Source organism: Primulina eburnea, chromosome 18, assembly GCF_022965805.1.
Source record: "Primulina eburnea isolate SZY01 chromosome 18, ASM2296580v1, whole genome shotgun sequence".
Classification (NCBI taxonomy): Eukaryota; Viridiplantae; Streptophyta; class Magnoliopsida; order Lamiales; family Gesneriaceae; genus Primulina; species Primulina eburnea.
This window is the reverse complement of record NC_133118.1, coordinates 4,295,692-4,309,574: the sequence shown is the minus strand read 5'-3', so window position 1 is coordinate 4,309,574 and position 13,883 is coordinate 4,295,692. Positions and strand designations below refer to the sequence as shown.

Below are 13,883 nucleotides of genomic sequence, written 5' to 3'. Positions count from 1 at the left end.
CTGATGTTATGAACACCACCTTGTCCTGAAGTCTGTCCACCATCTCCAGGGACCCGAGAATTATCCTGGTTTGTAATTTCTTGTATGAGCCATATCCACGTCTTAATCTCACTTTCCCACAGACGGCGCCAATGATGTGATCCGGGTGAAATGAATGAGCTGGGTCGGGAGCTCCAACAGATCAAATTAATAATTTTTAGTGTTTGGGAATTTGAGTGAAATTAGTGGCTGCGATAGCACCTGCAAAAAATGGAATGAACTCGTGAATGGGCGCCGAAGGGATATCCGGCGTAGCCACTCCGATGCTAAAGTCAGTAGGTTTTCAGATGAACACAAGCAATATTTGAGAGAAAATATGTAAGTGCTTGAGAGCTCAAAGATTTCAGAATCATTAAATGAGAAGTATTCCTGCTATTTATAGTAGAAAATGAGGTAAGTACCTCGATTCCAGTGACACCTACTAAGTATGTCAAGTCGGTTGCCCATACTGTAACTTCTGATGGCTTTTAGGACACTCCAAGCAAAAGTGGTTCTCACAGATTAGACGGCCTGTATTATTCACACTCGAGTGTGGTGCAATTCTCGAGGTGTCCCGGGTGGTAAGGTACCCGGGCACATGTTGAGGGCCCGGGCTATTTGATAATCACCCGGGAAGAGGAGAAGTGCCCGGGTCTTTCGGAAAGTACCCGAAATATAGTAATAATTCGAGTTAATGATGACCCGGATTCTTATGAGGGTATCATATGTATTATTGATGTTATTTGTCACAGTATTAGGAGAAAGACTTATTGTTGTTTTTTGCAGTAGTAGCGGAGCGACGTTTGTTGATATTGTTGTTTGTGATATCAGTCGTTGTTCAGATATAGTTAATGGAGTGTTTGGATAATATGAATGAGTCAGATAGTATTCATGTTATGATTTCACTTACATCTTATGTTGTTATTAATATAACTGTTATATATTACGATGATGTTTGTTGTGCATACTATCCTTCGGAGGTGTTTCTTCTGGATATGTGATAAGTGCAAGATTTGCACTTAATTTATATTAAATTTCATTTTGAATTATGCTTGTTTCGAGCAGAATTATGCGTTTTTGGTTTATTTTGATTGTCTTTTCAGGAATGGAAAAAAAGAGGACACGAAGCCAAGTGAGCCAAGAAAACAAGTGCACAACCAACCATTATCGGACAGAACCTCGCGCGCAGCAGCGCGAGATCACACGCAGCCGCGCGCATGATATGCAAGGTTTATGACAGTGGTGCGCGCGCGGCCGCGCCACATCACGTGCAGCCGCGCGCACACTGAAGCAGCAGAAAACCCGAGAGGCGAGCGGGCGTGCCAAATCACGTGCAGGCGCGCGCGCACCCATACAAGCGAATGAACTAGATGCCTAGGCGCGGCCGCACGGCTTCATGCGCGACCTGCGCGCACACATGCACGGGCCAGATGAGCAGCAGCGCACGCGCAACCGCGCGTGATCTCGTGCCACCGCGCACACCGAGCGTCCATAATCTTATAAAATTCGCGAGCTAGGTCAGAAAGAAGGGACCGTCATTTGAGAAAGAATTCCACGAGAGATTCAGCCGTCCAGGGAGAAAAAGACACGAGGAAACAAGAACAAATACGAAGAACGACGGATCTGGGGACAGAGACGGCATCTCCGATTTGTTATCTGATTCCTTCATCTTTATTTTCTATTGTGTTGATGTCTAAATATTCAAACATGTGTTGCTTTTATTTAGAATTCGTCATGAACTAATTTTCTAGTCTAGAGAATGACGTAACTTTGTGGATACGGTGATTTGACACAGTGGTTTATTTGATTGAATTCCGCTCTTGTTTAATTGTGTTCTCTGTATTTATTTCACTGCAATTTACTGGCCATAAATTGTTTGTTGTTTGATTAATCTTATAACTCGGGAGAGGGACTAGGATTATAGATCAATAGAGACACATCGTTGAATGCGTATAACGTTCGGAATGCGTATAACTTTAGCGAGGCTTAGGTAAGAACATCGTTTGCATTTACCAATCAAACTTAGATTTTATTAGGAATAAGTGAATCGAAGTTTGATTGATACAGTTATTCGTCACTTGGGAAAGGGGGAATAAAATAATTTAAGTGTTCTTGGCCATTAAATAATTGGAATTCATGAATATAAAGTCAACTTGGAATAATTATCGTGGAAACTTTGTGAAATCATTTCTCTAGATATTTTCTCTCATTATTATTTCTCAATTCTGTGATTTAATTAATTCATTGTTTTCAAATAATTCGTTCAAACAAACCAATTTTTTAATTGATTATTCTAAATAAAAATGAGACTATTTTTGTAGTATCCCGATGCCTAATTTGAGTTAATTATTGGATTAATTATATTTCGGTGGGATCGGAAGGACCGAACCGGGTTCGGATCGTCCGAATAGGGTTCGGATCGTCCGAAGAGGGTTCGGATCGTCCGAAGACAGGTGGCTGGACACGTGGAAGACATGCAGAGTTCGGATCGTCCGATCAGGGTTCGGATCGTCCGAAGACAGGTGTCTGGACACGTGGAAGACATGCAGGGTTCGGATCGTCCGATAAGGGTTCGGAAGGTCCGAAGGGTACAGGGTTCGAATCGTCCGAAGTGGATCGGATCGTCCGAAGAGGATCGGATCGTCCGATCGTTGTCTATAAATAGAGGCGCGAGGCTTCACTTTTTACTCGCCAATTCCGAGTGTTCCAGAGCGTTTTAGTCGTTTCTGATGGGTTTCTAGCCTTTTCCCGAGGTTTAGGCACTAGCGGGGAGCTACTGGTTTTGTAGCGGAGCTGTGCTCTAGTTGGGAGCTAGCGGCATCAGTGGGCTGACTACGGACGCAGGCTTGATTCTAGGGCTGATTGCTAGGATCTACTGGTTTGAGGTACGAAAGTACTATCCGAGATAGCAGGATTGAGTATGCTTTACTATGTGTTGCATGTTTATATGTTGCATTATTATCTGTCATATGATGCATGGTTTATTATGCGGCATTTGCATAATCATGTTGAGCCTGATTATCTTTGAGATAGCCTGTTGAGAGGGTGCTCAGCCCTCGTTTGTTGTGGATGGTTGGACCCCGTTGGCCGACGGTGGTCAGGTCACCGGTATATCCACAGGTTTATTTTGGTATGGGAGCCACCTCCTGGTGCGACGGCGCAGAGTGCTACATACCTTGACGTCATTTACCTGAGCAGTATTTCGATATACCCAGATCCTGGTATCCAGTACATTTTGCATACATGCATGTCATAGTCTTGTATACTCATGCTTTCGGTGCTGAGCGTTTTATGCTCACGTCCTCGGTTTATCTCTGTTTTGGACACCCTATTCGATGGGGCAGGTCTCAGGTTGGACGGTCCAGGAGGGAGTGGACAGGGAGCTGGCAGAGGTTGACTTGTAGTTATTGGTATTTGTTCTTGGAATTTAGTTCGATCTGGTTGTTTAAGTATTTTGTACTTACAGATTCGATTGGGTTGTATTACTGTTTTTCCGCTGTTTTACCTGATTCAGTTTTAATGTTAATTTTGCATGCTTAAGTTCTGATTAGTAGGTGATTCTGGAACGGGTCACTACAATTTTAATTATAAGAACTGATATACATTTTTTACACACTCCTCGTGGGATCGATATCTGTACTCTAATCAGTACTAAAACTTGACATCGTGCGCTTGCGAGCATTTAAGAAAACACGCAACAATATGTTACAGGACTAGCGATATGATATGATATAGGTAAAAGACCAGGTGCGTCTAGTCAAAGAAGTCATGTAGTTGATAGTAAATGGAGATAGTATAGTTTATTGTCGCATTCAATTTACGTGTTGAGTAATGATTATACTTTCTCTGATTCACTGATGTAAATAGTGTGTTGATTTAACTATTTTTTCGTATGTGCATTATATTATTATGTAGTTGAAAGAAATTTTATGCATATTACGTCACATGTTGTATGATTATATTTCCAAGGTTTGGGTGCCGCAATCTCAAAAACCTTAAGTGCATGAGCATGAATGAAGGAGAAATTTTAAAATAGTAGTGATGAAGACTTGGAACAACGGTGAAAATTTACCTACTCCTTGAGCTAATGCAGATGGTAGAATTTGGGCTTCATGACAAATTTTGAAACGAGACACAGTAAGAAACAAACGTAGCTCATAAAAATAGGCAAATTTGGCATATTGACAAAATTTCCTTGGGGCATTTGTTGTTCCTAAAAATATAAGTTTTGGCTCAGGAAGACAAAAACTTGTGTGAAATAGTGTCACGAGTCGTATTTTGTGAGACAGATTTCTTATTTGAGTCATCCATGAAAAAGTATTACTTTTTATGCTAAAAATATTACTTTTTATTGTGAATATCGGTAGTGTTGACCCGTCTCACAGATAAAGATTCGTGAAACCGTTTAACAAAAGACCTACTAGGAAGGTTTATCTCATCAATCAGATTCTTAGATTTTCTTTTCTTTTCAGGAATATATTGAAGTAATACTTCACAATCAATTATATTTTACGCTTAAAATCGGTTTAGTCAAAGTATGTTGAAAATCTGGAATTTATTTATTTTTCTTTCTAAAAGGATATATATAACCAGAATTCCAGAATCAAGCGGGACAAAACTTTAATATATAATTTCCCGGTAGACAAAAATATAATATTTTAAATTTTTTAAAGTTACAAACTTAAAAATTTTGTTGTTTAATTTTATGTAATTTTTTCAAAAATTAAATTAACCATTCAAATGTCCACTTTTACCATTTTGAAAGCGCATGCACCTCCAAGATAAATTAAAGGGAAAATTATAATTTTAGTTCCATAAATTGACATTTTTTTCGTTTTAATTTTGTAATTTGTTAAAATTTGGTTTTCATACAATAATTTGGATTTTTTGTTTTGATCATTTTTTGTCCGAAACCAATAAATTAATTAAATATCATTTAATTGACATCGATTCTATCATACATGACATACGTAGAAAGAATAAATCTCATATTACTCAAATTAAAACTAATGTTATAAAAAAATGGAGAAATAAAGCAATACGACCCTCAATACTTCAAAATGAGAAGGAAAAATTTTGTCGTTTCTTTTAATTTTGTTTATGTCTATTTTAATGTATGTAATATAATATAACATATATAAATGTAAGATTGAATAAGTGCCAAATAATTTATATTTGATGAATTCAGTGGATCAAGTTAATGTGTGAAAATCAAATTTTGACAAGTTATAGAACTAAAACAAAAAATATTTTGAAATCTAAAATTGCAATTTTTCATAAATTAAATTAGACAATCCTATTTTTTTTTTTTTCTAATTTCACAAGGCCGTTAATTTTTCTTGCTTGTGATGCTACCTCGGTTCACATTTCACTCCCAACTATTTAAAGCTCCATTTTCCCACAAAATATTTGATAAACAAACTGATGAAATTCCCGACTCCGGTACTCTTCCAGCTCCTCCTTTTCGTCGTCATTCCTCCGTCGATCCACCGGAACAGTCTCGCCTATGCCGCCGCCGGGAGATGGGACTTGCTCCTTTCGAACATCGGTGTATCCGCCATGCACATGCAACTCCTCTACACCGATCGAGTCGTCATCTACGACCGAACCGATTTCGGCCCCTCCAACATCACCTTACCCGGCGGAAAATGCCTCAAATACTCGAACGGCACAGCGTCTTGGCCGGACTGCACAGCACACTCGGTTGAGTACGACGTGGCTACCAACTCCATCCGCCCCCTCACGGTCCTCACCGATGTTTGGTGCTCGTCGGGAGCAGTCATGGCGGATGGGACTCTTGTCCAGACTGGCGGGTTCAGGTCTGGCAATCACGTCGTTAGGATTTATAGACCCTGCAGCGACCATTCTTGCGACTGGGACGAGATTTCGGAAGGGCTGGCGCAGAGAAGGTGGTATGCTACGAATCAAATCTTGCCGGACGGCAGGGTGATCATCATTGGCGGCCGCAAGCAGTTTAACTATGAGTTCTACCCCAAGAAACCTTCAGAGACGTCATTTTTTTTACCTTTTCTCGTACAGACGAATGATCCGAAGATTGAGAATAATTTGTACCCGTTTGTTTTCCTTAATGTTGACGGAAACTTATTCATTTTTGCGAATAATCGAGCAATACTATTTGATTACATAAAAGGGGTCGTCGTAAGAAGCTACCCGACGATTCCGGGCGGCGATCCGAGGAACTATCCGAGCACGGGTTCTGCTGCCTTGTTGCCATTGACGAACAATGTTGCAGCTAACGTTTTGGTGTGTGGTGGCGCTCCAAAAGGAGCATATATCAATGCCAAAAAGGGTACTTTCACCGGGGCGCTTAACACGTGTGGGAGGATCCAAATAAATGACCCGAATCCTCGATGGGTCATGGAGACCATGCCAATGGGTCGGGTCATGGGGGATATTGTTTTGTTACCCAATGGTAATGTCTTGATCATAAACGGAGCGGCTTCGGGTACCGCTGGATGGGAATTGGGTCGAGATCCGGTTCTAAACCCGGTCATTTATAGGCCCGATAATCAAGTCGGGTCGAGATTCGAGATGCAAAACCCGAGCACCGCCCCTCGGATGTATCACTCATCCGCCCTATTGTTACGTGATGGTCGGGTACTTGTCGGTGGCAATAATCCTCACAAGTATAGTAAATTCGGGAACATATTATATCCGACTGATCTATCTTTGGAAGCGTTTTCTCCTTCATATTTGGACTCGAATTCGGCTAACTTACGTCCTAAAATCATTTCGCCGGACTCGCACTCGGAGATCGGATACGTGCAACTTTTGGATATCCAATTTTCCATTCCTGGAGGAATAGTGAATGGATCTCGGATTGTGGCAACTATGGTGGCTCCATCATTTGCTACACATTCATTTTCAATGAGTCAAAGACTATTGGTTCTTCGTGGTAAGGTTGTCACAGTAGTGGGAAACTCAACGTTCCGAATCCGGGTCGCGACGCCGGTTTCGGGTCATCTCGCTCCGACAGGGTATTATCTTCTATTCGTTGTTCATGGAGATATTCCGAGTGAGGGAATTTGGATCCATATCAAGTGATATCCAAATACCATTCTTTATCTTTTTTTTTTTTTGAACATTTATATATTTTTTTTATTTGTTATTAAAATGGTACAATGTATTTAGATAATACATTCAATATTGAAACTAAATTTCATCTTCAATATATTAGTGTTAGTATTCGGTCATAGAGATTGGATTGATGATTCTCTCTAATTTTTTACTAAATCTATAAAATTTGGTCAAAACCTTAGAGATGGGATTGATTTATTAATGAAATAAGATTAGAGATGGATTTGTAAAAAGATTTATAACGAAATCATACTATATTTATTATATTATTTTGATTTTTTTAGATCAAATAAAAATAGTATATTTGAATATATATATATATATATGAAACAACTCATTCCCATGATATTTAATTTAAATAAATAACATATGCAGGCGGAAGCATTACAATAGAAAAAAGGAAAATATAAAATACTATTTTCATAAAAAGATTTTAGACTTCTATCATAACAACTTTCAAAATATTATCATCATATATTCAAAAGAACCATCAACATGTAATTCATTTAATACAAAATACCAAGTACCCAAACTATTAATGTTCAACACCCCAACAAAAGTGATACAATTCAAAAGTTTTTCCCTTCCATTAGCCATATGACTTCTTCAGCCTCGGACAATCCATTTCATTCCTTTTTATCACCTGCACCACATGACATTAACTGGAATGAGAAAAAACTCAGTAAGTAGAAAATTATACATAATAAGTACATATACATGGGCTTGGCTTAGAAACATGGCTATAACAATAGCAATGAAAATTTAACGATATCATCTTCAATTAATAATAAATATCAAGGTAATATAAATGGTATCTCACAGCATGAATTAAAAGAAATGAATTGACAGTTCTGTGACATGTGGTAAGTATCTCTTTGATATAAATATCAAAACTGTAAGAGATACTTAATAATCATGAAATTGGCCAATAACATGCATGAATTACTTTCATTCCTTGGCTATTATAATAGTAAACTTCATTAAGACATTTTAACAAACACTTGATAGAAACAATGAATCACTAGCTCATTTGTCAATGAATTCAATGAAAATCCTTTAATCATAATATATATCAACAAATACATCAACAACATAACAATAAAAGGCGCTAGACATCAATATCATGGATTTTATACATATATGTATCATGTGAGCACACGAAGAGCTTCTACTTACAATCCAACAACAAAAAGATGGCTAAGGTGATCTTGAATAATTCTTACAACAATAATCACAATAATAACCATAAATCATTACCATTAATCCAAGGAATCAATCAATTTAACTTAACTCTCAATATCTCAAACCCTTCCAACTCCAAAAAAATATAAGTTCTTACCTTGAAGCTTGAAATCTAAGGTTGGAGACACTAAGAAATCAAATATGAGCCTTGAGCTTGAAGTGGAGAATGAAGGAGAGAAAACCTTGTAGAGAAATAAGTTAGAACCAATGGAGAATGAGGGAAAAAGAGAGAAGTGTGGAGAAATATCTAGAAATGTGTATATAAGCCTTCCAATCCATAAAAAACGTGTTCTTTTATACATGATGCTGGGCGCATATGCACGCCCCGCTCTGCCCAAACACTAAACTTCAGCACCCGGCGCATATGCGCGAGTTCTGGCGCATATGCTCGTCACATTCTGCCGAAAAAACTCATTTTTAGCTTCCGAATTAGCAAAAGTGGTCAACATGAAAGTTGTAGTCTTATGTGTTTTCTTGCATCTTCAATTGGCCTCATGTCATTTGAATGTCTGAGCAAAAAGTTATGCTCAATCTCCTAACATGTGTCAGTGCAGGAACAACGATACACACGACACACTTCTGCTCACTTTTGGCTCGTCTTCCCTAATGATTTGAACAAAACTTAAAACATAAAAGTTATAGCCTTATATCTTATCTTTCTAATGGAAGTGGCCTCACATCAATTGGATCAATATACATAACATTATGTTAAAAACCACAACTACTATCACATTTTTCATACCGTTCATGCACTTCCATTTCCTATTTGACTCAAGATCAACTTTCTATTATACCCATTCATTTCCTTAATCATCACCAACTATGAACATAATACCAAAATAATTACCATAAATAATGACCATATTTTAACCATTCCAATAAACATAATCATTCCACATAATCTCAACCATCAACCCATATGACATATCCATTACAATAATAAACCATGAATATTCAATCACCATAATCTCCAAACACCGAACCATAAAAAAACACCATAAACTATGACATGATAAGAGGTTGGGATATTACAATATATGGGTTACTTATAAAAAATATTACTTATTATTGTAAATATAGACAGATGATCTGTCTCACAGATAATGCAAAAAATGACGTCGCGGGAGACGAGACTTCAAAAAGAAAGAGAAGCTGCAATGATGAAATTAGAAAAGGTTTTTTTCTTTCTTTCTTGCTCATATGCTGACGATTTTTTCTTATAGATGCTAAAATCTATTGAAATCTATGAAAATTTAAAGATGATGAAAGAATTTGAAAAAATGGTGTGTTGTGGATGCCAACCAAGTAGGATATCGGAGTTTCACCGTGGTGATGACGAAGACAAAATATTGGATACGGAACAAGGATAAATTGACAAGCATATACAAACGAAATTCTGCTTATATATTTTCTCTGTTATAAAACGTGTTTGCACATGTAAATTCCTATTCTTCAATGGACTGATATAGGGATGGTGCCATCAATTATCTTGTTTTTAAAAGAATCATGATTGTCTAATATATTACTTTTATAGTCCTTGAGTATGAGAATTTCAATTATTTAATTTTGTAGTTCTCGAAAGAGAAATAAAGTATTGTAAACTTTTAAAAACTATAGAATGCCGAATAGAAACTAATGAACGATGTCGTGAGAAAATACAGTATGTGAAACTAGTAAAGAAAACTGATGCATGTGTAAAGTACAATGTCCTTAATGTCTGTCCCATTCGGTGAGTGTGAGATATGTCTGAAAGACTCGAGACTGCCTCCATATATAGACACTTGGGTTCCATATGGAGAGACATAGACTGACCATCCGAAAGTCCAAAGGTTGCTCAGCTGGAGCATCAACAGTCAGCCATATGGAGCACCTACAGTCAGACAGGTGGAAGGACACATCCTGAAAGATCTGAAGTGAATTTTCGGAAATAAAAATTCTGGAAAATAGCAAAAGCCAGGTCAATTTTGGTGGGAAATTTTGCTTTGATTGGTCCGACTTTCGACACACTCAGGTTTCTCTTGTACACTTAGACACAGGTCAAGCCTTTTCCAGTGAAATCGGGCCACCATCCTGCGCAGGCGGGAGAGAGAGCCAGCCTCTTGATCAATCATTCTTATATATTCACAAAGTGTAACTCAATATAAGGCTCACTCATGCTTATATTATTTTACTATGTGAGACAATCTTTTTTCATACTTAATAATCCATTTATCAAAGCCATATGATGCTTATCCAATTTCTATTACAAATGGAAAAGGCCCAATAATCCTCCAAAGTCCAAAGTTCAACAACCCACCACATAAATGGAAATTGAAAAGTTTTCGACGATTTTTTGTGATAAATTTCAACACTTGAATCTTGCATAGGATATATAAGTATTACCCTTTGAACCTTCTCTTGGAAAAACACAATAATTCAATAGTTGACAGTAGAAATGATGCTTTTGAATTGTACAACTGTTTGTGTAAATTAAGATATACTTCACACAGGACTCTCCATGATACTATGCAGTTCTCATGATCGTGTTCGTTTTGACCATGAATATATTCTTGGTTCTGCAAGAAGTTATAGAATTGAGCCTTGCAATTCCTTTGAAGTGGTTCTACTTCTTTCTCACCTAGGTGATTCTATATTGCTTATCATCAGAATCATTAAAAATTGTATAATTATACTCAACATTCATTGTTTCATAATAGGAATGAGCTATGGATAACCTCCACAGTGATCCACCAAATTAGTGTGATTAGGTTGTCCTATTGAACATTGTTGGAATCAGAATTTCGCAAGTTTGACAAATTGATCATTTGAAGATTACAGAACCGATCAACTCAACTAAACGTAACTAAACTGAAATGACTTGAACTGAAGTTGTCCAATTGATAATTAATGCGCTAAACAATCGAAGGCAACTGAACTGATTAAAGCTAACTGAAGCTGTGTAGCGAACCGAAATATCAGTTAAGACTGATCAGTTACACAGTCAGTTCATCGAATCGGCTATAGAGTCAACTGATAAATCAGCTTGACACGTCATTATTTAAAGAGCGTAGCCAACAACTGACAATTTTGTACAAGAGCAGACTGCAACTTGTACTGGGAGAACCACATATCAGAATGCCACAGTGTACGATTGTCAGAAAAATGATTGACGTGTCTACTCAGGACAAATCAACAGATATATGACATATAAATGCATTTAATATTATCGTTGGGAGCAAAGCCTATAAATAGCTGAGAAGATCAGCAGCTGAGAAAGAGAGTGACAGTTACCGAGTTAGCAAGAACAAGAACAAGCAAATCATTCTACAATTACAAAAAGCTCACGCTTGATCAGATATATTCATAGCTTTCAAGTTATTTCGAGCACTGGCAGAAGCACTTATTGTTACTATATTCGATCTTTTTAGATCAGTTGTGGTTAGAAAAACATATCAGTTGCGTACTGATAAAATTGTAAAGATACTAAGAGTTTCATTTTGGTAGTGTTTAAGACCAAACTGAATTGAGTTATTGCAGCTTTTGTAATTAATAAAAGTCTTTTAGTGAAAATCATATCCTTGAGATAGAAGGGGTGACGTAGGATCATTTGAAGTCTCCGAAGATCCATAAATCTTTGTGTTCTTTATTTCTCATGTATTCAATCTGTCTTTCAGTTTATTTCTGTAATTTAAGTTAACTGATAAATAAAGACAAAAAGATTATCAAATTCAGTTTATCACTAAATTGATTCACCCCATCGAAAATATTTGAATATCATAAAATATTTATTCAACCCTCATTTCTAAACACTTTCACTCACCCAATCGATCCTAACAAACCTAGTTCGTGGGATCTCCAGTAACCGTAGGTTGAGTTTTCCTTCACACTAATTTATTCTATAGGCTTAAACCCAATCTCCCTTGACGATTTCACAACTAACTTCCTGTTTAGTCCTTTGGTTAGCAGATCTACTATATTATTCTTTGACTTTACGTAGTGACAAATATATTTCCAATTGAGAATAGTTGTGTAATGATATTGTGTCTACGGCATATATAACTAAACTTATCATTATGCATATTGTTCTGTGCCCCTCTAATAGCATTGGCTATCACAATGTATACATACAGTTGGCATAGGTTTTTCCCATCTCGGAACATCTTCTAAGAATTGACGAAATCATTCAGCCTCTTCAGGACATTTTTCAAGAGCTATAAACTCGGATTCTATCGTGGATATGACTATTACAGTTTGTTTAAAAAATTTCACGCAATTGTTGCACCTCACAAAATGAATACAAATCCACTTGTAGATTTTGAGTCTTTCACATTAATTATCCAGCTTGTATCACTGTATCCTTCAATAACAGCAGAATATCTTGTACAAAATGGTTTGAATAGACATTTTGAGTCTTTCACATTAATTATCCAGCTTGTATCACTGTATCCTTCAATAACAGCAGAATATCTTGTACAAAATAGTTTGAATAGACAGGTGAAAAAAATATAGACACATTTTCAGTCAAATCACTCAGCTATATCATATGACACAGATACATGTATTATGTTACTCGATCGCAACATACATCAATTCATCATTTCCAGTTCAATGTAGCTTCAGGATTTCAGTACAAAAAATCTATCTACATAATCAAAATATTCATCAATGATTCATTTAAATTCAACTCTAATAGCGTATTAGAATGTATCAATTCGTTCTACGCTATTCATTTTAACCTTTACGTTATTAAGATAATTATATCGCATTATAAATCCTAATAACTTATTATTATACAATAATTTATAATCAAAATCCCAAGTTTCAAATTGTTTTGAAATCTTGAAAATTCATATAAAATTGAAATCATAAAATAATTCAATTCCGACTTTGAAAGTTAGTTTCTCGTAGGTTATTCTATCGCAAATAAAAGTTCTGCATCGAAAATAAATTATCTCAAAATAACATTCTGAACCCGAGGATTCCGAATATATAATTTGTTTCGAGTTTCGACAACGTTTCGAGATAAATTCGAACTATAAAACATGAACTAAAATTTTTCCCTTCGAAGCTTCAGAGGAAATGAAAAGAATCATATAGAAAAACTTATGCTTATCAACATTAAATGTGGTGCATCCAAGGCATGCGCACAAGGGCGTGAGAAGTGGCGCAGCCGCGCGCCTAGTTATGCCCGGAACACATTCTATATAGCCGTGCATGGGGGTGTGCGGGTTCCTACACGGAGATGCGCTGTATTCTGTCCAAAACGCTATTTTAGGTTTCGAATTAGCACGCGTGCTCAACATGAAAATTGTAGATCTATGTCTTGGCTTTCATTTGTCACCAACCTCTCAATTTGGATGTTGGACGCGAGAGCTATGATCATTCTCCCAAAATGTGTCAGTGCAAAAACTTCAATGCACACGATACACTTCAGGATGATTATGCCCTTATTTTCAAATGGATTTGGACAAAACTCAAAACATGAAAGTTTTAGTAATATGTATTACATTTCTAATGAAATTTATTTCATTTCATTTGAACTAATA

General features: G+C 36.8%; 1 protein-coding gene across 1 annotated transcript; it reads left to right on the top strand.

Moving 5' to 3' along the window:
• The first annotated feature begins 715 nt into the window (after positions 1-715).
• On the top strand, positions 716-7,083 carry LOC140820155 (aldehyde oxidase GLOX-like). Its single transcript, XM_073180477.1, has 2 exons — positions 716-768; positions 5,505-7,083. Exons 1-2 carry the CDS (start codon positions 716-718, stop codon positions 7,081-7,083), a joined length of 1,632 nt encoding a protein of 543 aa, XP_073036578.1.
• The last annotated feature ends 6,800 nt before the right edge of the window (positions 7,084-13,883 follow it).

Excerpts from the sequence above, each read along its gene's own strand:
- LOC140820155 (XM_073180477.1), top strand. The coding sequence starts at position 716 with ATGACCCGGATTCTTATGAGGGTATCATATGTATTATTGATGTTATTT. Across the intron at positions 769-5,504 it reads TTATTGATGTTATTTGTCAC|CCACCGGAACAGTCTCGCCT; the intron begins AGTATTAGGAGA and ends TCCTCCGTCGAT.